The following is a 22,234-nucleotide window of genomic DNA, read 5'->3' on the forward strand; positions in this document are numbered from 1 at the left end:
CATTCAGATGTGGACTTGCTTTTGTGTTTTGGATAATTTTCTTATTCCATAACCTCATTATGCTTCAGCTCACAGACAGATGATTGAACATTATCCTTAAGAATTTTCTGGTACAGAACAGAATTCATGTTTCTTTCAATAATGGCAAGTCATCCAGGTCCCAAAGCAGTAAAAGAATCTCCACACTGTCAACATAATTGGACCTGTGTCAGCCAAAAAGTTCCACTTTTGACACTATCTGTCCCAAGAACATTATCCCAAAAGGCTCGGGAGTCATCCATTGCTCTTGGATAGCACCTTGCTACTCTCCCATGAGTCACTTCTCGTCTTTATTGTGGAGTCCTGAACACTAATCTTGGCTTTGATGTCTATAGTTCTTTGTATATTTTTCTGGGATCTTTTGTGACTTCCTTCATGAGTTGTTGCTCCGTCCTTAGAACTTTTGGCAGGCTGGCCACTCCTGGGAAGATTCAGCACTGTTTGTGGTTTGGTGGAGACCCAGAGCCTTACAAATTGTCCTTTGTAAGACTGATATATTTCAACAACTTTTTTTCTCATCACTTCCAGAATTTATTTTAATAAAATATAATAACAGTACCCTACACTCAGTGACCACTTTATTAGGCAAACCTGTACGCCAGCTCGTTAATGCAAGCCTAGGCAGCCTATGGCCTACCGAAGGTACGTGACTGAGACCTGGAAGGTTGGTGGTTCAAGCCCCAGTGTAGCCACAATAAAATCAGTGCAGCTGTTGGGCCGCTGAGCAAGGCCTTTAACCCAACATTGCTCCAGGGGGTTGGCCCCTGCTTAGTCTAATCAATTGTAAGTCACTTTGGATTTTCAAGCACAAGTCTCTAAAATTAACAGAAAATGGTGCAAAAAAAAGGGGCCCATTTTGTGGGTGAAAACATCTTGTTAATGAGACAGGTCAGAGGAGAATGGTCAGACTGGTTCAAGCTGACAGGAAGGCGATTAACTCAAATGACCATGTGTTACAACAGTGGTATGCAGTAGGGAATACAACTGAATGCACAACATGGCAAACCTGGAAGTGAATGGGAGACAGCAGCAGAAGACAAATAAGTCGAAATAAGTCTAATAATTACCTAATAAAGTGCTCACTGAGTGTAGCCTATATAGTTACAATAAATAAAACCAAGCCAAGGTCATAGCCAAATATTTAGCCAGTATATATGGGGATTGAGATTATAAAAAAATACATTTAATGATTGCTTTCAATCATTATCATACAGTGTTTGGTTTAGGGGCATCATAATATTTGACGCTAAAATATTGTCAAAATGAGATAACACCGCATATTTTTTGTCCCACAACACAGTTGATAACAGACATTAAGCACCTGGCTTGAACGGGTTTTCAACTGGCCCGCTTAAATTACCCGGGCACAAAGTTTACGTCTGACTATTGGCTGATTTGAGGAGAGGCGGTCTTATGCGGCACGAAATTAACGTATACAAATTATGAAAACCAATCAGTTGCGTAAACGAACTATGATAAGTCAGGTCAATGTGCTTATTTTCCGTTTCACTGCGGATAGGCCATAAAATATGCCAAACGAGTGTCCATCACAGATTCAAGAGTGCAGTGGAATGAGTTTCTGAAGGCATCAAGAACACCGTTTGTAGCAGTTTATTTGATTGGTCAGTAAATGTTCTTTGAGCGCTTTGATTGGCTTTGTTAAATAGGGGTATTCGATAAGGGCGGAGTTGACGGTGCTTGGCGGCCATGTTGAAATTGTTACTGACAGTTATTCGGAGGACTTTGTTGTGAACAGCGAGAGAAGCATTCAGGGATATATTCTGTTCACGATAGTATAGTTAAATATATATAGTTTTATTTAAATTATAACAGATGGACCAAGAAGAAAGGCGAAAGAAACTGGAGGCCGGAAGAGCCAAGGTCTGTACCCATGCATTAAGGCGCTAGTTAGCTAGCGTTAGCTAGCCATCTTTATGGCAAACTAGACAATGCTATTATTGTTAGCTTGCTAGCTAAGTTGTCTAATGTTAGTTTAATTAATAGTTGCTAAATGAATGCAAAACAAAGATGACCTTAAAACAATTTCATTGTCCGATTTTAGAATGTCAGTAAAATACAATGGCATGTTACAATTGTTGGCGATAATCTGGTTAGCAAACTAGCATAATCTAACGGTTGTGCATAGTTACGTTACAGTTTAAAAATGGCTTGCTAACGTTGCAACCTAAATGGACGTTACTTAGCCATATAAAGTTAACCAAAGATTGCTATCATAGGATAAATACACCCTATTTTACACCTGTTTTAGCTATGCACCCTGTTTGCATCCTGGCTAGCGAGCTGATATGATTGGGAATGCATTCGGTAGTTGATTAGATGGCTAGCTAGTAGTTCCTCATCAGTGAACTGGCTGGCTTGTTGAACTTAGTTTTGAGCAAATCAGCTAATCACGACTAACGCTGAGTAACAGACTTTAATAGTTGTTGACTATCTTGGCTAGCTATTTGTCTTTTAACAAGCAAGTTAGGTAAAAGTTAAGCCGTTACTTTTTTGGCGTAGTTAGCTACGGCTAACTAACCGCTATAGTGTAGCTAAAAGTTGGCTCTAAGTAGCTAAAGCAACACATTTGAAACTCGGTAACTAATTTGGGTTGCTAAGTTTCAGAACGCCCCTGTTTCATCGATAGATCATACCGGAAACTTATGAAACTGCAGTTGCTGCCTAACTAACTGCACAGCTAGCGGTTATTAGCTAAATTACAAAAACGGTCTTCAATTAGTTAGCGTAACGTTAGCCAAGATAACGTTGTATATTCTGAATAATTTATAACGTTGCATGCATGCTGCTTTGTTTGCAAAACAAAAAGGTTATTGATGAGTTAAGTTAGCTAACGTTAGTTCCACAAACGTTTCTGCTATTTTGAGCATATCTCCCAAGTTATTTAGCTAACGTTAGCTAATGGTCTGACTAAATTTGCTAATTTATTCGAACCGTTATATCTCCACAAAGTCGAGATGTCTGGAAGTCAAATCAAAATATTTTCCCGAACGTGATCAATCGTAAGACTAAGAGCATGCAGGCATTTCAGCAGAAAAAGTAACCAGAATAAAATATTGTGAATAGTTTGATTAGGTTTAATAAGCTGCCAATGTGATGACCTGGCTCGAACCGTTCATAAACGCAAATTGCGACACACTTCTTTAGAATGGGTTTAGCTAACTAGCTAGCTACATGGAGACATTTTATTATCTTAACGCTGAGTGATTCAGCACAGCGGGTTAACGTTTGGTAGACTAGTAACGTTAGTGAAATGTTTCTGATAACGATCGGTCTGTGATCGTAGGTGATAAATGAGTAGCTTTTCAGCACGACGCGTGAGCCCAGTACGTTGTTTGCAAAGCAGCTGGTAAGGCTGTTGGAATTTGATACAAGCCTGTCTCCGGGAGGGACCGGTCCTCCTCACAGCTGGTGGGTTAAATATAGCGAGCTCCGTTGAAGTGCTGACGACTTTGAGATCTTCTAGGGAAATATCTCGGATAGCGCAGCGTTTCATTTCGCTTTATACAGAATGTCGTTTTGTTCAGAGCTTCCTTTGACACTATCCATATAGTTACAATAAAGAAAACCTGAAGTACAGATGGAAAGCGTATCCTCTTCAAAGAGTATAACGTGTGTATACGAAGGCTGTACCCAGGACCGTTTCCCACCCCTTTGGTGTCCTAGGCCAGACACCCACTGCCCCCTTTAAAAAAAAAAAAAAAGAAGAAGAAATCAAACGGACATCATACGAACATGCACAACTGACATCATGCTTCAGTTAAAGTGCTAACTAACAAACACACACCATTAATATCTTCAATTTATACAATAGTTATTCGAACTCTAAATCCACAATATTAGAATTTCATACCTCAACTCGGCGTCACATCAAGTAACGTTAGTCTGTCAATGTTGAACTGCGCTTGACACACCTGCAGAAGCCCATCCCCCAAGGCCCACACCATCTCAGGCCAGCACTGCTGTCATTCTCAAAACTGCAAGCGTCACAATTCTGCCAGGCGCCGGGGGTTAGGGCAATTTCAGCGTAACTGTGAGGTGTGTAGTGTAGGACGAGCATTGCTTTATTTATAAATGAAATGGGAGCACCGGACGCCGCATTGACTTATCTTATATTATTTTTGGATTAACACCTATTGTGAAATCTATGGCTGCAAATACACTGAGCAATGATTTTGGTATATGGTGTATCAAGAGGCGTTCTATTCTATGGAAACGTATCAAGAGTTAGTTTAATAATGAATCTGTGTGTTTAACCGCATTGCTAAAGTCCGAGTGATGTACAGTAGACAGTTGTGTAATTTGGCCTCTTGTTGTTAATTGCTGTTGTAGACTAGTCACGGCCAATAGGTGGCGCTTCTGCTCTTCGGAAAACTTTGTTGGGAAACCTTTAGTTGCCAATTCATTGCAACCAACCTTAATTCCATTGTGCTACAAACAAGTTCTGCATTTGATGACATGTTTGTCATCAACCTGTAGCATAGATGGACAGATATACAGTACTGGACAAATTCTTAGGCACCTGCATTACATTCCGTGCAGATAAGATTCTTTCAAAAATAATTAAATGAAAATTAAATAAATGTACTATACATTTTACATTACATTTCAGTAATTTGGCAGAATGGTTAAAAACTGAATCAAATCAATATTTTTTTGTGACCACCCTTCGGCATTAAAACTGCATCACTCTGAGATGCTGTCCTGCAGTTCTATAAGACAATCAGCAGGGAGGTTATTCCAAGCATGTTGGGGAACTTGCCAGAGTTCTTCTGCAGACTTTGGTTGGCTCCTTGCTTCTGATCTCAGACAGTTTTTGTGTAAAAAGTAGTCAATTGCTTACGGTAATATGTACCTTTTTTTAAATTAAATGCAAAAATGTCTCTGTAAAATGAAATCTTTTGGAAAATGAAAATTTGGAAATCTCAAATGTGTTCTTTTATACGAACACCCATAAAAAATAAATAGAAATATGAATTTCAGGATATTTAAAAAAGCTTATATGAAATCTGTGTATAATAGATTGCATAGCATTGTATAGCAAATGGCATATTATTTGGTTTTTATGTGTCATTTAACTATAATCTATTGAGTTGATTTTATGGGCTCTAATGATACAGCTGCATATGAGTCTGGTTTAACCGTACCGTCTCCAAGTAGGCCACAAAGTGCACAGCAGCAGGCAGTTACATTCTAGCCCATTGCAAGTGACTGTTTTGGTCATTCTGACATATTGCGTACGCATTAGTTATTTCTGCGTTCGTGCCGGAGGCTTACTTTATTTCCACTTCATCTGATGTGACAGTAGGGAAAATAACTGGCTTGATGAATATTGCCGAAGAGGGGAATCTCCGCTTAATGTTAGAGACCCACCTACGTGCTTATTTCCTCCAGTTCTCACGCGGGCGCAGAACTGGGGTGCATCCCGTACAGTCGAGGGGTTCTGTTCTTGAAGCGGGGGCAGTGACAGTTCTGACTTTCTCCTTTCTCCTTGGGGTCCTCGGCAGGTTTCAGACTCGGCTTTCCGCAAGAGGATTTCAAGTGATGCTCGTTTCGCTACGGAGCTGTTCTTGCCCTATAGTGGGGGGGGGGGGGCTTCAGCAGCTGTGCCGTCCTCAGCGCAGATGTGGGCCGTCGGGAGATGTTGCATTGTTCTGTGCCTGTCGGAGATCATTAGCGGTGCGCGCGAGGGCCTCTGTTTAAACGCTAATCCGGTGTAAGCTGCTTAAGAATCCATGCAGAGGGATGGGCTCTAGAATTAAATCAATATCCTTCGCTCTAATACTGCTGCTGAGCTCTGGAGTAGCAGTGTGTCTCTGGACCCGCACCTCTCAGTTCAGGAGCAGGTTCTCCTGCTGTGTGGACTTCGGTTCCGCTGGGGTTGATGGGACATTTTTGGGATAGAACTACAACACTACAAAAGTGACATCAAGGCTGTGGACCTGGACTGATATTTGGTGGAATGGATTTTTTAAGGTCAGGAAAGCTCAAAAGGTGTATGAAGGAGTATAGCCTTTTGAGATTTTTTTCCAACCCTTAATACCCAAGCGCTGAGCGTGGTGAACTATCAGATACCATTAGCACAAGTGTACCTTGCTGTGGTGATGATTTCTACCTCTTAATACCTGGGCCAGTTACCTTCTTGGCTTCTCTTTCCTCCGGTGCGGTGATGGCTTTTGAGCCGTATGTGTTTACATCAGGGGTAATGGAGTGGGAATGCAAAGGCGTTTTCTCTGTACGGGACGTAATCAGGCGTTGACCCTCGACCCCTCAGTGCTGGCAGCAGCATGCTTCTGCTTTGGTCCTGCTACCTCTTCCTCACCTACCTCTCGCTCTACCTCTCCTTCAACCTCCTCCGCAGCTTGCTCACTTTAGACAGCGTAAGGCGAAAGGCGACGGCACGAATCCGCAGAAAAAGACGCCGAAGAGGAAGAGCCCGGCTGTCCACTCGGATGACCTTTCGACGCAAGAGCACCCACTAGTGGCCAAGGCTTGCCCTGCGGACAGTGTGCCTATAAGAAGCAATGGGACGCTTGATGAGGTGAGTCACTTTTTATGCTTTAAAATTTTTTTTAAGGATTTGATGATTTGCAGGGTGTAGATGGATAGACGGATTATGCCATTCTCTTCATTTTTCTATCAGTTGGTTTGCGAATAATAATTTTGGGAAAGGCATTCACCTGCTCTTGTGATATTGTTTTTGTGATGTAAAGGCAGATTCTCCTTTATTTATTTTAGTTTTAGTGCAAGGAAAATGGATGAGGCTGTAAATCTGATTTCTGTGTGATGTATTCATTTGTCCTGATATTTTAATAACACGTGAACTGTAATGAATTGGTAAGCGGCTAGACCCCAGCGCTACTAGATTACTAGATTATAGCGTTACTATATTACTGCGCAATGCTTCTGGGTTACCTTGGATCTGATCTGATCAAAATAAAATTAATTTGATGTCATTTCTTAACCACCAGATGTGATTCTTATTTATTTTTAAATTGCTTTTTTTTTAGCGTTAAATCCAATTTGTTTTGCCAGTACAATAATCCACCCCCGGAGCACTACAGAAGCTAAATAGTGCTACAGGCGACTCTGATTAGTTGGCATAGCATTTTCCACGGTTCCTTAAAATAAGATGATGATTAGACTTTAAAACCGGGTTCATGGTTTCGTGCCCGCCCTTCATAATGCGTATGTGTCCTTTAGGAGGTGCTGAGGCCTGCTGTGGACCCGCTGCAGATGGAGCCTGAGCGGGAGAACAGTCTGGCAGATGAGGCAGCTGTGAGTGTCTGTGAGGCAGTGGAAGGCCGGAGGGGTGGGAAAGATCAGCAGCAGGTACGTGTCCTCTCAGTAACCACCACTCGGTCGACAGGTTTGACCATAACCTGCACTCCCAGCCAAACTACTTGCAGTGGTTATCACTAATGACCGCGACTGTAACCTCAGCGCTCTGATACCCAGAGAACGTTGGGTATGCTTTCACTGGTGGAGTAATATAAATTAGCACAAACTTGCGTTCTGTTATTATTTTTTGGGTTATGGATCTGTGGTGTATCTTTGGGGAAAGGGCTTGCAATGAACTGACATGCTCCTGTTGCTTAGAGTTGCTATCAACTGACAGGATTCATATTTATTCTTGGAATAGCATACTTTGCACCAACTTAACTGGACTCTCCTCTCTACAGCTGCAAATGGCACTTCAGGAGCGCAATGAGATAATATCTCAGCTCTCCACCAACCTCCAGGAGGCGCTGAGGAGCCGGGACCAGGTTCAGCTGGAGGTTATGGAGCTGACCAACCAAATCCAGGCCCTGCAACAGCAGCTCCAGCAGGTATACCTAATTATACAGCACACCAGGTTTCACTATACATACTTTTACCTGGTACAAACCACCAGTATACAGTCTTTGTACACCTGTCATGATACTGCACACCCACTGTCATGTTGCATGAAGTTGTACAGATGAAAAACAGCATCTTTGCCCTTATACAGATATCCCGCACACCCACTGTCATGTTGCATGAAGTTATACAGATGAAAAACGGGTGCTGTGGAATATCAAATAAGCAGCCAGAGTTCGGCAAATGTCAAGGAAATGTCAAATTTACATGGCTCTTCCAGGCAAGCGAATTCCTGCGGGGCCGGAGCCAAAGCAGTGTGGAGCTGTCCCAGGCTCAGCAGCAGATCTCCCTGTTCCAGCACAGCCTCCAGGACCAGAGCACCCGGCTGGGCCTCTTGCAGGAGGAGCTGCAGGAGAGCCGGCAGGTAGGAGGCGCTCCTGCCTATTTGTGAGGAAACCTTGAGAAGGTTCCATTTGAGCTTTGACGGGGAGCAATGAAGATGTCTTTCATTTCCTCAAGGATGTAATGCAGGGGCCTCAAGCGCCAGTCCTGGAGGGTCGCAGTCCCTGCTGTTTTATTTTTATTTTATTATAACTTTTTTTTTTTTTTTTGGGTGTTTTGTTTCCATTCAATCGACAGTAAGTTTAGGCCTTGGAAACAAGGTTTACAGTCTAGCCAACCAATGATTTGAATTGAGCACTTAAGTAAAGGAATGCCAAAAAAACTCCAGCAGACACAGCGGCCCTCTAGGATTTGAGTTGGTGACCCATCCGGAAATTGACGAACCTGGATGCTATGACTTAATTGTTTTTAAAAGAGTGCATCCCTTTATTATTTTTTTATTTTTTTATTTTTACATTATATTTATTTATTTATTTATTTATTTTTACTTGTTGCAGCTCACCATAGAGCACAAGTGCCTTCTCGCACAGAAGGAAACGGAGGTTACAGACCTGCAGGAGGAGCTGAGCTCCACACAGTCCCAGCTGCAGCAGGCGCGCTTGCTTCGGGACCAGGAGCTGGCCTCTCCGCGAAACCACACGAGCACCACAGAAACGCACACGCAGAGCCCTCCGGCCGACACCCTGCTGGAGCGCCTGAGGGCCGAGCTGCAGGCGGAGAGAGTGCGCGGCCGCCATCTGGAGCAACTCGTCTGCGACTTCGAGGAGGAGCGGGGACAGCTGAAGGAGCAGCTGGCCGGAGTCCGGGAGGAGCTCAGCATGGAGGCCCGACAGGTCGGCGAGGAGGAAGAGGAGCTGCGGCGGGAGGTGGCTCAGCTGAACGACCTGGTCCGGGGCCTCCGGGAGCGGCTGCAGGAGGAGGAGTCGGCCGGGCGTCGCCTGAGGGCCAAGCACGAGGCAGACATCTCCAACTACGAGCTGCGCCTGCAGTCCCTGGAGGAGGAGAGGGTCGCTGACCTGGCGCAGCTGGCTGAGGCCCATGAGGCTGAGCTGAAGAGCCTGAGGGACGAGGTCCGGTGGCTCTCGCCGCACCACGGAGACCATGGAGACCACAGCTACCAGAGCGGTCCGGAGGACCCGGGGGAGAGCCCCGGCGGTGCCAAGGCTCAGAAGGAGCACGTCAACCAGGAGACTGCCGGCGAGAGCCGGGAGGAGCTCAGCCTGAACCTCTCCCTCCCCTGCGATCAGGACCACCTCATGGAGAAATACCTGGCCTCCGTCGCTCCAAGGGACAACACCTGGGAGGACGACAGCCTTGAACACAGCCTTCTGGAGAATTCCGGGAATTACAGGTTTGAGGTGGATGCCGAGGTCGAACACGAAAGGTCAAAGTCTGAGGCAGTCGGTCAGTTGATGGATACGTCATCGCCTCATGGCAGAGGCTGCAAAGTGGTAGAGCCTGGTGAAGAGTTGCTGATCTCAGGTCAGTGGGAGTCCCACGTCTGTGCCACGCAGGGCGAGGATGAAAGCGGTGGGTCTCTGACCTCAGGTCAGGGGCAGATCCTCGCTTCTCCCTCACCTGGCCCGGATGGAGACTCTGAGGTTGTGGACTTGGGAAAGGCTCTGCTGATGGAACAGTGCAGGGATCTAACCACGCAGCTGGAGGAGAGAGACCAACAGGTGGAGGAGCTCCAGGACCGCCTCCAGAGCCTGACAGAGGAGGTCCAGGGAGTTTCCGAGAGGTGGAGCAAAGCGGCACAGGAGCTCGAGTCTGTGCGCTGGGAGCTAGAGTCGGAGCGTGAGCGGAGACTTCACTGCGAAGAGCTCGTCAGCCGCAAAACCCACGAAGAAGACAACCTGAAGAACAAGCTCAGCTTCCTCCAGAGCCAGCTAGACCAAAGAGACCAAACCGGCTCGCCCCCTGACGCCCAGACTGACTGTCTGCTCCTCATTGGAGACCTGAGGGAGGAGAAGGAACAGCTCCTGGCCCAGTTGCGAGAGCAGGAGCGGCTGGTTCGCGACCTCCAGGAGCAGAAGCTGGCCGGGGACTCTGTCACTAGCGAGGTCCAGGCGCTCTTCGGCCGGCAGCTCTCTACCCTGCAGACGCACAGGGACGGCCTGCAGGCCCAGCTGGACTCCCAGAAGACCAAGAGCCAGGCTGCGTCCCAGCTGCTGGAGCAGAAGACCCTGGAGCTGGAGTCGGCCCTCGTGGAGCTCCGGCAGCTCCGGGCAGAGCTGGAGGAGAAGGGGGAGCGTCTGCGGGAGATGGGCGAGGAGAAGACTGACCTGGAGTCCAGGCTGTCCTGTCTGGAGCAAAACATGGCCAACACGGAGGAGGCCTTGAGCCAGGGAGCGGTGGAGAAGGCGGCGCTGAAGGAGCGTCTGGGGGAGACAGAGACCAAAGTGAAGAATGTGGAGAACATCTTGCAGACAGAGAGGGAGGACTTCCTCAGCCAACTGCGCATTCTGAAGGAGAAGGAGAGTGCCTTGGAGGCCCGGCTGAAGAGCGTTGGGAAAGACTTTGTGGAGCAGGCCAAGGGGCAAGATGAGGCCGTGGAGGTAGCAATGGCTCAGCTGAGACTGGCTCATGAAGAAGAGATGTGTAGACTACAGGGGAAACACCAAGAGGAGGTTAGTACTGTGGTCTTCCAATCATTCACCCATTGCTTTGTTTTCCATGGTTCAGTGTGCACCCCCATTCCTGTTCTGGAATATGGAAGTGGGTTACTTGAGCAACAACTCACGAGAGGCAGTGCTATATAGAAATTATCACAACTAAAGGGGTGTTTGATGGGCCACCAACTCTCTCCAATGTCCAGCAGAGGGTCACGACTCCCATAGCCCTGATAAAATTTGTATTTACAGTGTCCTGGAGTGAGTTATTGCTTTCATAAAACGGTTAAACCATTAATGTAATTAAGGTTACCAAACATAATATGGATATTGTAGACACAATCCAAATAAAATTTTGAAATGCATGTTCATTGCAAGAATACATTATGAGAAAATAGTTCCTGCTGCTGGCAGATAGTGCCAGGGGGTTGCTATGCAATGTCATTACGCTAATCTCGCTGTGTAGTTAGTGAGCATGTTTTTAAAACCATTTAAAAATAGTTTCTCACCCTTTAATACATTCACACGCCCCCTGTCTATTATATTGCTAGGTACCTGCCAATACCTAACCTAAATGACTACATATTTCAGATATTTGAAATTGTAACTGGAAACTGGTTGTACTTCAGCCTGAGTGTTTTACATGTGTCCCCAGGTGCGGAGTCTAAATCTGGAGATGGAGAAGGCGCTCGCCCACCAGAAGGTCAAACTGGAGGACGAGCATAAGAAGCAGGTTGCGCTGATCAAGCAGGTGTGTTGAGCGCATGCCTGGTCATTCGGAAATGTACGGAATGTTCCGTGTCCCCGTGGAAATGACGGTCCCTCTCCTCTGGTCGCAGGTGCATGAGCGAGAGCACCAGCGCGAGATGGCGGAGGTGGCCAGCAGACACAAGGACGCCATGGAGGCTGCGCACCAGGAACACCTGCTCCAAGCACAGGTTGGCACGCATTCACGCACACGCACAAGCTCATACAGGCCAGCTCATTCATGCACACACCCAAGCTCATACACGCACAAAAAGGCCTTCATATGTGCACCCTCACGTGCACGTTGTCACACGTGTATACAGGTACTGAAAGATACGCGTTTTTGTGTACTCTGTCACACTCGCACACAAAGTCAGCCGCTGCACACACCACTGGGCGTTTTATGTTTGTGTAGCACAGTCACCGTTTTGTGAAAAGGTTCCCTGCAAGGTTAGTCATGTTGTGCCGGAGTGCGTTGGAGTACTGAGGGGGGCGCCCTGTCCTCAGGCCCAGCAGGCCCTGGAGCTGGAGGCCCTGCGTCTGAGCCTGAACAACCTGCACACGGCGCAGCTGGAGCTGAGCCAGAACAACCTGCAGCACGACAAGGAGGCCGCGCTCCGGGAGCTCCAGGCCAGCCTGCGGGACAAGTGGGCCCAGGAGAGTGCCATGCTGCAGACCCGCCAGCTCTTTGAGCTGGAGAAGAGCCGCGAGCAGAGCCACCTGGAGCACCAGCGCCAAATGGGTGAGCCACTGCGGGCGGGCCCACCGGCCCCATCGACGGTCAGCGGTGAAAATGCTCAATGGCATTGAAAGGAGTGATATTTAGATTTTTAAGTGTGGAAACCCTATGGAGGTAACACAAAAATTGCTATTAAATTCAGTTGGAAAATAGAATTAGAATAAATGGGGGAAAATGTGATTAGAATTTTACTTGCCAAATAGTATTTATGAAGTTATTTCTTTTTTTGTGAAAATATAGCACATATTCCAATTTCATACCCCTTATTGCAGAGTGGACTTCAGTTTTTGAGTTCATGTTGCCGCGGTGATCTTTCAACATCATGCTTTGTGGTGCATTGTTTTCAGATGAATTTAAGCGGACGTGGGAATCGCAGCTCTCTGAGGACAGGACCAAGATGGAAGCCCTGGAGGCGGATAAAATCAAGGTAATTAACCATGGGGGTAATTCAGGTTGCTGAAGTCCCGTAATGTCACAATGTGTTTGGAAGCTTTTATTGAAGGAATTATTGTTCTTCAGTTATATATTACTGTCGGGGACTTGGACAACAATGTCTCATGTAGATAGATTTTCACTTTCTTTTCAGTTCCTACTTTTATCATCTATCATGTTTATTCAGCTGTGTCATTTCAGTAATCATTTCTTTGTTTTCAGTTACTCTTGACCCTAATCTAGCTCCATATTATTGTCAGGACTTGTGTCCCTCTGTGTCCCTCTGTGTCCCTCTGTGTGGCAGATGTGTGAAAATGTGCACTCTGTGTCCCAGGCTCTGAAACGGGACTGGGAGCAGGAGGCAGCGAAGGCCCAGGCAGAGATGCAGGCCACTCTTACTGAGACACTCCAGGCCCTCTCTGACACCAGGGGACAGCTGGGACAACTGCAGGCCTCCAAGAGCCAGGAGCTTCAGGCTCTGGAGGTGGAGCTGAGCCAGGCCTGGTCTGATCGCGATGCAGCTGCTCGTGAGTGGTCACATGACAGTGCTGCCTTCACAGCTGTATATCTGTCAGCACAGGCCATCGCAGACTTTCTGAAACTGCATTGTTTAGCTAGCGAGGCACTTATTTTATCCGGAAGTTGCTGGTAACTACCATGCTGGTAGTTGTACTAATGAATAGAATACAGCATTTGGTAAACTGTGACCAATAAGAGTAAAATTATTCAATGCTGATAAGGTGTATTAGTCTTTTGAAAATAAAATTAGCAGGAAGGAGAAAAGTGGGAGAGAAGAGCTGTTCAGAGCCGTTTAGACCAGTGGTTCTCAATACTTTTTGCATCTATACTGATTCACACGCATTACTTCTGCACCTATTAAAATGGAAAATGTAGCGGAAAATTGAAACCTTTATTTTATTTTTTAAATAAATACTTTTATTTATTTACTACTATAATACTTTTTTTTGTGGAAGTGCATTCCTTGCCCCAAGCTGTTTTGAAAAGGTTATTGGTAATTTGTTTGGGTGTCTATTGAAAAGGCTAAGGTTCTCTGGTGAAAGAGCAATTTGCTAAGTGTATTTGAAGCCAGTGCACAATCGCTCAAAGAAAGCCACGATAAAAATCAAGGTAGAGGAGTATTGATTTGGTGCATCACTAACTTGTTTGAAGTGGCTCCACCCACATCCCGAGGGGTTTTGGCTTTGGATGAGAGAATTTGCAGAGAGTTGCAAATTTAGGAGGGCTTTAATCAAAATAATAGTATGTATAGCAGACATTTTGCTTGAAAAGGTATATGGTTGTATGGCACTCCTGAGACTGAAACAGTTAAGAGGTGTTTCAGAAGAGGTTCTATCAGTCCATTTGAAGTGAGTGCCACTAAAGGCACATTTTATGGATTTCTAGCCTCAGCTAAACCTTTGAAAAATGCATCAGTTTGCCAGTGTGCTGTTGGAGGATATTTTGACCTTCCCTTCATTGTATTGCTCTCATGTGTTTATCTTGAAGCACTGGGCTGAATGAAGTTGTGCAATGAAGGCTGGTATTGGTGTAGATGGCTGGTCATGCATTTAGGCATGATTTATGATAATGGGCTTGTTCATGAATCTCTGTGAAGCACCTTCATCTGCAGACCAAGCGGTGACCTTCAGAAACTTCCTTCTCAATAACATTATTTGTTCAAGTGCCTGATATAACCCTGCCTTAACAAAACTGAGAAATATTTGAGTGATAAAGTCACCTAAGAGTTGAATATGATGCAATATCTGTTGATGGAATGTCTACACTGCAAAGTGCACAGATCTCCACATACGTGCTTAAATAACCTTCAAAGTGTTTGTAGTTTTGTAGAGCAATGTAGCTCTTGTTATCACTGGCACAAATCTGGGAAGCCGTTGAACCTTCACAATTATTAGTGTAAATTGATTTAGAAAATGTGCATCTGATATGAGTCAATCGAATATTTGGAATGCTAACGGATTGTATCGGTGTCTCCAGGAGCTGTAGAGGAACTGGTGTCCAGCCATAAGCTGGTCCTGCAGGAGAAGAGGGACCACGCCCGACACCTGGAGGAGCTGGCCGTGGTCAGCGCGGAGCGTGAGAAGCAGCTGCAGCAGCAGGTAAGCGTGCGGCTCTCAGCCCTGGGCTCCTGATGAAAGCACCTCAGCTGTGTTCTAGACTGCTAACATCAGCTAATGTTAGCCACACCGGTCCCTATGGACGGGCCCCAGAGGGCCAGGTCTGCCCACGGTGGTGCTAGTGTCTGTACCCTGGTGCCCGGTTGGAATCATAGTAGGCTGACATTACGTTGCCATTTGACTCGTCATTTGCATATCAAACGTTATTCTTTTTCTGTTCAACTACGTTTATATTGCTCATAAATGAAGACTCTAAAATAGAGAAACAATTGAGTCCTTTTTATCCCATCATTCTGTGATGTTAGCCAGCTGCTGTACTGAAAGAGGAAGTTATGCTGTAACTTGTGAAATTTCATCTGCTGAGTCTTGTGCTTGCAAGATGAGTTTGCTTTGCTCGTAATAATTTGGAAATTGGAAGTATGGATATTAGAAAATGGCTCAAAACGCCAAACTCGTACGACACTGCACCCCACACAGAGTAAGTTCAGATTGCATTGTGAATGCGCCGGTTTGCCTGTGCTTGCATGTGTGCCCCTCTCCTGACAGGACTGACATTAGCTAAGGTTCGCCTACATATTCAAACTTTTTCCTATTCTTCATAAACGTTCACTAACGGTTTGAAAGAATAGTGCACAGTGAATCAATGTAATATTTGTTCTTACCGTTAAATTAATCGCAGATAAGCAATGATTCGGCGCGGTGGCATTGTTGGACCTGTTGGTTGTATCCATTTGTATTAAAAAGGTGTTGCTGGGGAACTAAATGGAATGTTAATTTAAACATTCAAACAGTAACTGTTTGCCGCAAACGTTCGCTATCTTGAATGCACGTGTGTTCTTCTGATTTGTTTTTCCATTTACGCTGGGTTTAATAGTTATCCTCGTGTGTGTGTGTGTCAGTTGGAGAAGTTGCAGGCGGAGCATACGGTGGTGAAGCAGAGCTCCGAGCATCTGCGGACCCAGCTGGAGTGCATGCGGGCCAGCCGACAAGAGCTGGGGGGTAAGGAGCCTGCTCGTTTCTGTTGCCATCTTCATCATCCTTAATCTGAGCAACACTGAGCGACATCACCAGATGCTCTGACCTGATGTTTATTTCCCCTCGGCGCAGCGAACGGGTCGTACTAATCGACCTTCTCAAGGCTGTAGCGAGAAGCGGGGGTTTAGTGGGGGTGTGTGGCAGCCTGTAGTCTAGTGGCTAAGGTATATGACTGGGACCCAGAAGCTTGGTGGTTCAAGCACCTGGTGCAGCTGGTGAGCTGTTGGGCCCTTGAGCAGGGCCCTTAACCATGCATTGCTCCAGGGGGGAATTGTCCCCTGCTTAGCCTAATCAACCGTAAGTGGCTTTGGATGAGTGTCTGCTAAGTGACGGTCCCGTGCTCCGCAGAGTTGAAGGAGCAGCTCCTGGCCCGCTCGTCCCGCGTGGAGGACATCGAGCGTCTGAAGCAGGAGTTTTCCCAGCAGCGCCGGGACCTCCAGGAGCACAACGAGGCGGAGCTGGCCGCCCTGCGGGCCTACTTCGAGCAGCGTTTGCGGGCCGCGGAGGAGGGCTACCGCCAGGAGATCGCCCTGCTGCAGCTCCGCCTGGTGGAGGTGGACCTGGAGGACTCTGTGCTCAAGACCGGGGACGACAGGTAGGGCTGCTCGATTATGGCAATAATCGTGATTTCTTTTGGTCTGTTGATCACCATTATTTGACACGATTATGAATTGGCAACTTGCGTTTACTGAACATTTCTTTGAACTTGAAATATAATTGAACTGTAAAACAAATAAATATGGTTAAAAAAATGAATTGTGTGAGATGTATAGAAATACATACACTAAACAGAATGCAGCACAAAACAGAAGCAGGATTGAGTTAGTTACCCTGCGAACTCTGTAATGTTTCTTTGTGATATACCCCCCTGGGTTCAAATAGCATTTGTTTTAGATTGAAATGCTTGCTTGTTGTATTGGAACAAATTAAATGATCCCAAACATGTGAACCCTGCCCATCTGCTCCTATGTGCAGACTCAAATGCACCAGGCGAGATCAATAGTGCAGGGAAAACATTTATTTGGCATTGAAATACTTATTTGAACCTTGGTCTGGTTTTCAGCCGTGCCAGGCTGCGGCAACATCATTTTGAGTACTGGTCAAAGCGCTGACCCAAACTGAAGACTGATATGTGCCTATTTTTAATTTTATGAATTTTTTTGCTATCCAGCTACCTTTCTGAAGGCAAACCAGCCGAGGAGAAGAATGACATCATTGCAGAGATCACCTCGAAACTGGAAAAACACAAGGTACAACAGCATTGCAGTTCAGTATTTCTTTTGGAAGGCGAAAGGGATGATCCGTGAACCTATAATACTGGTGTTGTGTTGTGTGACCACATTTACATGCAGCCCAACAGCCAGATTATATGTGTGAAATTCCATAGGGATGGAGTAACTGCTGTGGGCCACTTCAGAATGAAATGATGAAAGATGAAATGCTTTCACATAAAGCAAGCACCTCCAGTCAAAGCCCCTGAATTTGTGATCAAGATATAAACCGTTGCCTAAGGATTATACACTTGCCCCAAATACCAAATCTATCGAATGCAGAATTGATTGCCATTCCTTGCACTTGGAGCTGGAATGCCGTTCGCTCTTCTCAGACCTTCCCCGTTTCCGTTCCATGGCCGTTTATCATTGAGAGCTGTGTCAGGCGACGGTGTGGCCATGTGACACGGGTCCCGTTTCCCCGTCTGGCAGGAGGAGCTGGACGCCCTGCGAGAGGAGCTGGAGGGCAGGCACCAGCAGGAGCTGCAGCACCTGAGGGCCAGCCTGAGCCTGGCCTACCGAGAGGACCTGCTGCAGGCCAAGACCGACCTCACCGACCGCTACTTCTCCCAGATCCAGGACATGAAGGGCCGCCACTCCCTGGAGCTGGAGCAACAGCGCGCCAAGCTCTCCAGCAGCCACATCAAAGGTCTCCGTCTCTGCCCTGTTTATAGATGGGCCATGTCAGGTCATTGTCACCAGTGATTATCACGTTTGGTGGTCGGTCACAATGACTTTTGCTTTATGCTAGAGTGACAGACAATTTTTCTTCGCCCATCGCTGATACTTTTGTCTCTGAGACTTTGACCCCATCGCTGGCTCATTTGCCGGGATAACATCATTCTAGAACGTTCTCTAGCATCTCCTGTAGTTCTTTAGGGAAGTGTCAACTACTAGCTTGCATCTGTTGAGCTGGCAAATGTGTGCTTAACGTTAATGTGTTTTACACTTTGAGCAAAGGCATTCAAAGTTGCGTGATGATGGAATGTTAGTGACAATGTGGCGATATCCATCGCCCGATCATACATTGTCTAACTATAAACTGTCCTTAACACTTAAGGGTGTAAGATCACAAATGTGATTTTTGTGTTCTTGTCTGAATGTTCTAATGTTGTTTAAGGATCACTATTTGTAGTTAAAAGCAATGGAGTTCTACAACACTGACTTAGAATTTTGAAAACATTCTCGTATAACTAGTATTCAAGGGTTAATTGAGCCTTTGGCTGTCAACAGACCCAGCACTGCACATTCTGTTTCTTATTTTGATGTAATTTCCTCTTACCTCATTTTCTCTATTCACTACTGCCCTGTGATTGTTTTAGACTAGAAAGACTTCAGACTGGCGCTTCGGTGGGGAATACTCAACTAGGTTGGCATGAGTCTCAAATGGGATCCGAAATGGGTGGTTTCAAGATTTGCTAATTTTCACAATAGGCATTGCAGATTTGAAGAAAATATTCAGATTTCTGGTTTAATTAAAACACTTATTTTATTTATTTATTTTTTTAACCACTATTTTAATTGCACATCTGGTCTCCAAATAGTGCTACATCACATACGTTGAAATTAAACAACTTTCAACAGTTACAAATTGACCTTTTTAAAATAATTTATTGGTTTCCAGAATTGACCATTGGTCTGTAACATTTAGATTAGTCATCCATTGTTGAAATGTGTGCTTCCGTTTATGGTTCTGATTTCCACAAGCGCACAACCACTGCAGACAGCTCGCTTCCTCTTCCTGCAGGGTTAGCTCTGAACACTCCCACTTCAGCTGTTTTGAAGGAAAACCGGTTTGGCCAGGTTTTTCTGCCGTCTGATTGAACCGTTCGAATGTCGCTGCCGTTGAAGCGTCTCACGCTGCGCTCTGGCGTCTCCCCTCTCAGAGCTCACCAAGCTGCGCGGAGCGGAGCGGGAGGTGCAGGAGGTGGAGGTGCGGGCCCAGCTGGAGCGGCGTGCCCTGGAGCTGGAGGCGCAGAAGGAGGCGCTGGTGGAGGCGCACACAGCGGAGCTCAAGCGGGTCAGGGAGGAGCACGGTGACCTCCTCTCACAAGTGCAGGAGAAGGTGAGATCTGCAGCTCCTGTCCTCTGCTCCTGCCGGCTGTTAATCAGTCCAAATGCTTAACACGCCGTCAAGCCGTTAGTCTTATGGAGGCAGCAATGCTAAGCCTGGCTTAGCGCACAGCTCCAAAAAAAGCCAAGTTGAGAGCCTCCAAAGTTCAAATTGTTTAAACTTTGACCTTGTTTGAAGCTAACCTTTTCTAGAGTTTCCAATAGCATCACAGCATTGTAAGCGGGCAGAAATAGCCATGGCAGGGCTGTTTCAAATGGGCTCCATGACTAACTGTGTTTTGTTCAAGTTTTGGGATAAACCCAAGATTTTCAGTTTCAAAATGCGATTTTGGCTTTTATAACCACAAACGGCTTACTACTATTGCCTATTGCTGCGGGTTGTTACACGAATGAACGGCTTCCTGGATGGATGACAACCAGTTTCGACAGCTGGCAGCATTCGATTCTTGTGTGGTCACCGCCTTACTTGGCATTGAATGCTGCATTTGATTCATAGCATGTCAAAGTAGCTTAACTCCACCCTCTGCACTACCTGCGATAAATGGTTGTGTGTGAATCGATTGGGCGTGTAAAGAGATGCAGGGCTTTTCTGCAAATTGACCCCTTCATGCAGATTCCCAATCTGGTAATCCTTGCCCATTCATGCTCTACTTTTAGGCTTTATTATGCTCTCAAACAGTGCAAAAACCCTGCCTTATGGTCCTTTTGGTTTGCTCAACTGCACCAGACAAGATCAATCAAGCACAGAAAAGTATCTGAACCCAAAAAGATGTTTTGTATTTGACCCAGCTCTGTGGTGGAAGATGTAATACTGAGATGTCTGGTGTTGTCAGCTGAAGCAGGACTGCGAGGAGAAGCTGCGAGCGACACTGGAGGAGGCGCAGAGGGAGGAGCGGGAGAGGACCACGCTGGAGCTGTCCCAGCGGCACGATGAGGCCATGGCGGCTCTGAGCCAGCAGCTGGAAGCTGAACGGGAGCGACTGCGCGCCCTGCAGGACAGCCTGGAGACTGAGCAGAACCCCCAGCTCACGGCAGCGAGGCAGAAGATCCAGGCGCGGTTCGACGCGGAGCTACTTGAGGCCCGGAGCGTCATGGCCGAGGAGGTGAAGGAGCTGAGAGCCGGGCTGGAGGAGCGGGCGGAGGCTGACCTGCGGCAGGCTCGGAGCAGGTATGGGAGGCTTACCGCACATTTTTGAGCTGGTTGTCTTGGTGCAGTCCTCCTATAGAGAACTGCAGTGTGTAGTCCTAAAACTCAGTAACAAGTTAGCATTTTTAAGCCGTGGGTTTCCCAGCGGATTTTCCATGCTTTTTCTGCCGATAATAAGGTCTGTGGTTAACAAACTTGAGAGCGTTTCACAGTTTGTTCTAGGAGTGTTAATAACTCAACTGTGAATTTTGAAGCGGTTGCATGCTTTAAAAAAAGCAAGTTGCTAACACGTTGCTATATTGAAACCACAATGGTCACATTCTGCCAGCCATCATTGGCCCAAGTTTCATACCGGCCAATCTGCAGACGACATTACTGTTCAATTTAGTTCCGTTTTTAAAGCGCGTTACGGCTTTGAAATTCAAGTTGAGAAATTAATAATATATGTAATTTTAAATGGTGAAACATCTGTTGATGAATGAATCTGTTGTTAAATTGATGAATGAACAGTATTGTTGCGGCTGTGGTCGCTCTTGTAACGGGTATGTGCATTGCAGGCTCCTGGAAGAGCAGAAGCAGCAGGTGGCCACTTCTGAAGAGCTGAGGCAGCAGCTGAGTGAGGAGCATCAGGGGAGACACAAGGCTGAGCTACACGCTCTGGAGGAAAAGCTTTGTGGAAAGCACAAGTTGGACCTAGAAGCTCTGGAGACGGAGCTTTGTGGAAAGCACAAGTTGGACCTTGAAGCTCTGGAGACGGAGCTTTGTGGAAAGCGCAAGTTGGACCTTGAAGCTCTGGAGACGGAGCTTTGTGGAAAGCGCAAGTTGGACCTTGAAGCTCTGGAGACGGAGCTTCGTGGAAAGCACAGGTCCCAGGTAGACTCTCTGGAGGCGGACCTTCGCGGGAAGCACCGGGCGGAGATGGTTGCTCTGGAAACGGGCCTTAGTGCGAAACACAAGGCGGAGCTGGACTCTCTGCAGGCGGTTCTGCAGGAGACCAGCCTGGCCCAGCTGGAGGCTCAGGAGGCCGAGCTGCAGGCCAGGCACAGGCAGGAGAGGGAGGAGCTGGAGGCCAGGATGCTGTCAAACATGGACACCCTGGAGACCACCTACCTGGCGGAGGTCCAGGCCGCTCGGGAGGAGGGCCAGCGGGCGCTGCGGGAGCTGAGGGAGTCCGGCGACGGGGAGAGGAGGGAGGCAGAGCGTGGCCGGGCGGCCGAGCTGGAGAGGCTGCGGACGGAGCACCGCGCCCACCTGCAGTCCGTCACCGAGGAGCTAAGGAGGGAGCTGGCCCAGGTTCACATGGACAAGTTCACAGCCATGGCCGCCGAGCTCAGAGATGCCCAACAGGTGAGCCGCAGGAGCATGTCCTGGAAAACCGCTGAATTCACTCCCCTGTACTGCTCCTGGGTCAAATGCACAATTGTTTCAATGGGTTCAAATACTTTTCCATGCTTTACTGATGTATAATGACACACTACGTTCTCACAATTGTGTGTCTACATGTGTAATTACTTGTTTGCTAAGATGGTATTATTGCCATCTTTTGTTTGACTACTTAAGCTGTTTATTGTTCTTAAGTATGAATCATTGTCACGTTGTATAAAACGGTTATATAATTGTCACATTAATCAAATGGGGCTTAATTCCTTATCTTTGTTGTATTCTTGTCACTTCAAATTGTACTTTCAAGGCACACTTGACTCTGGTTATGGGTATGCACTTTGTTGTATGTCGCTCTGGATAAG

General features: G+C 46.6%; 1 protein-coding gene across 3 annotated transcripts in view; it reads left to right on the forward strand.

The window, feature by feature from the left end:
* Window positions 1–1,688: 1,688 nt before the first annotated feature.
* The window catches only part of pcnt (pericentrin), a 54,829-nt gene continuing 34,283 nt past the window's right edge, over window positions 1,689–22,234 (forward strand). For 2 of the 3 annotated variants that reach the window (XM_061233625.1, XM_061233626.1), the window contains exons 1-19: window positions 1,689–1,920; window positions 6,419–6,598; window positions 7,261–7,389; window positions 7,740–7,886; window positions 8,177–8,320; window positions 8,796–10,928; window positions 11,566–11,661; window positions 11,750–11,848; window positions 12,165–12,399; window positions 12,744–12,823; window positions 13,163–13,355; window positions 14,824–14,945; window positions 15,863–15,962; window positions 16,347–16,593; window positions 17,170–17,248; window positions 17,702–17,918; window positions 19,156–19,334; window positions 20,176–20,510; window positions 21,047–21,836. In XM_061233625.1, coding sequence (XP_061089609.1) covers window positions 1,873–1,920; window positions 6,419–6,598; window positions 7,261–7,389; window positions 7,740–7,886; window positions 8,177–8,320; window positions 8,796–10,928; window positions 11,566–11,661; window positions 11,750–11,848; window positions 12,165–12,399; window positions 12,744–12,823; window positions 13,163–13,355; window positions 14,824–14,945; window positions 15,863–15,962; window positions 16,347–16,593; window positions 17,170–17,248; window positions 17,702–17,918; window positions 19,156–19,334; window positions 20,176–20,510; window positions 21,047–21,836 — 5,553 coding nt within the window. In that variant the 5' untranslated portion in view covers window positions 1,689–1,872. The remainder of the gene's footprint in view (window positions 1,921–6,418; window positions 6,599–7,260; window positions 7,390–7,739; window positions 7,887–8,176; window positions 8,321–8,795; window positions 10,929–11,565; window positions 11,662–11,749; window positions 11,849–12,164; window positions 12,400–12,743; window positions 12,824–13,162; window positions 13,356–14,823; window positions 14,946–15,862; window positions 15,963–16,346; window positions 16,594–17,169; window positions 17,249–17,701; window positions 17,919–19,155; window positions 19,335–20,175; window positions 20,511–21,046; window positions 21,837–22,234) is intronic. The other variant, XM_061233627.1, reaches the window with a different exon arrangement.

This window comes from Conger conger, chromosome 3, assembly GCF_963514075.1.
Source record: "Conger conger chromosome 3, fConCon1.1, whole genome shotgun sequence".
In the NCBI taxonomy this organism is placed as follows: Eukaryota; Metazoa; Chordata; class Actinopteri; order Anguilliformes; family Congridae; genus Conger; species Conger conger.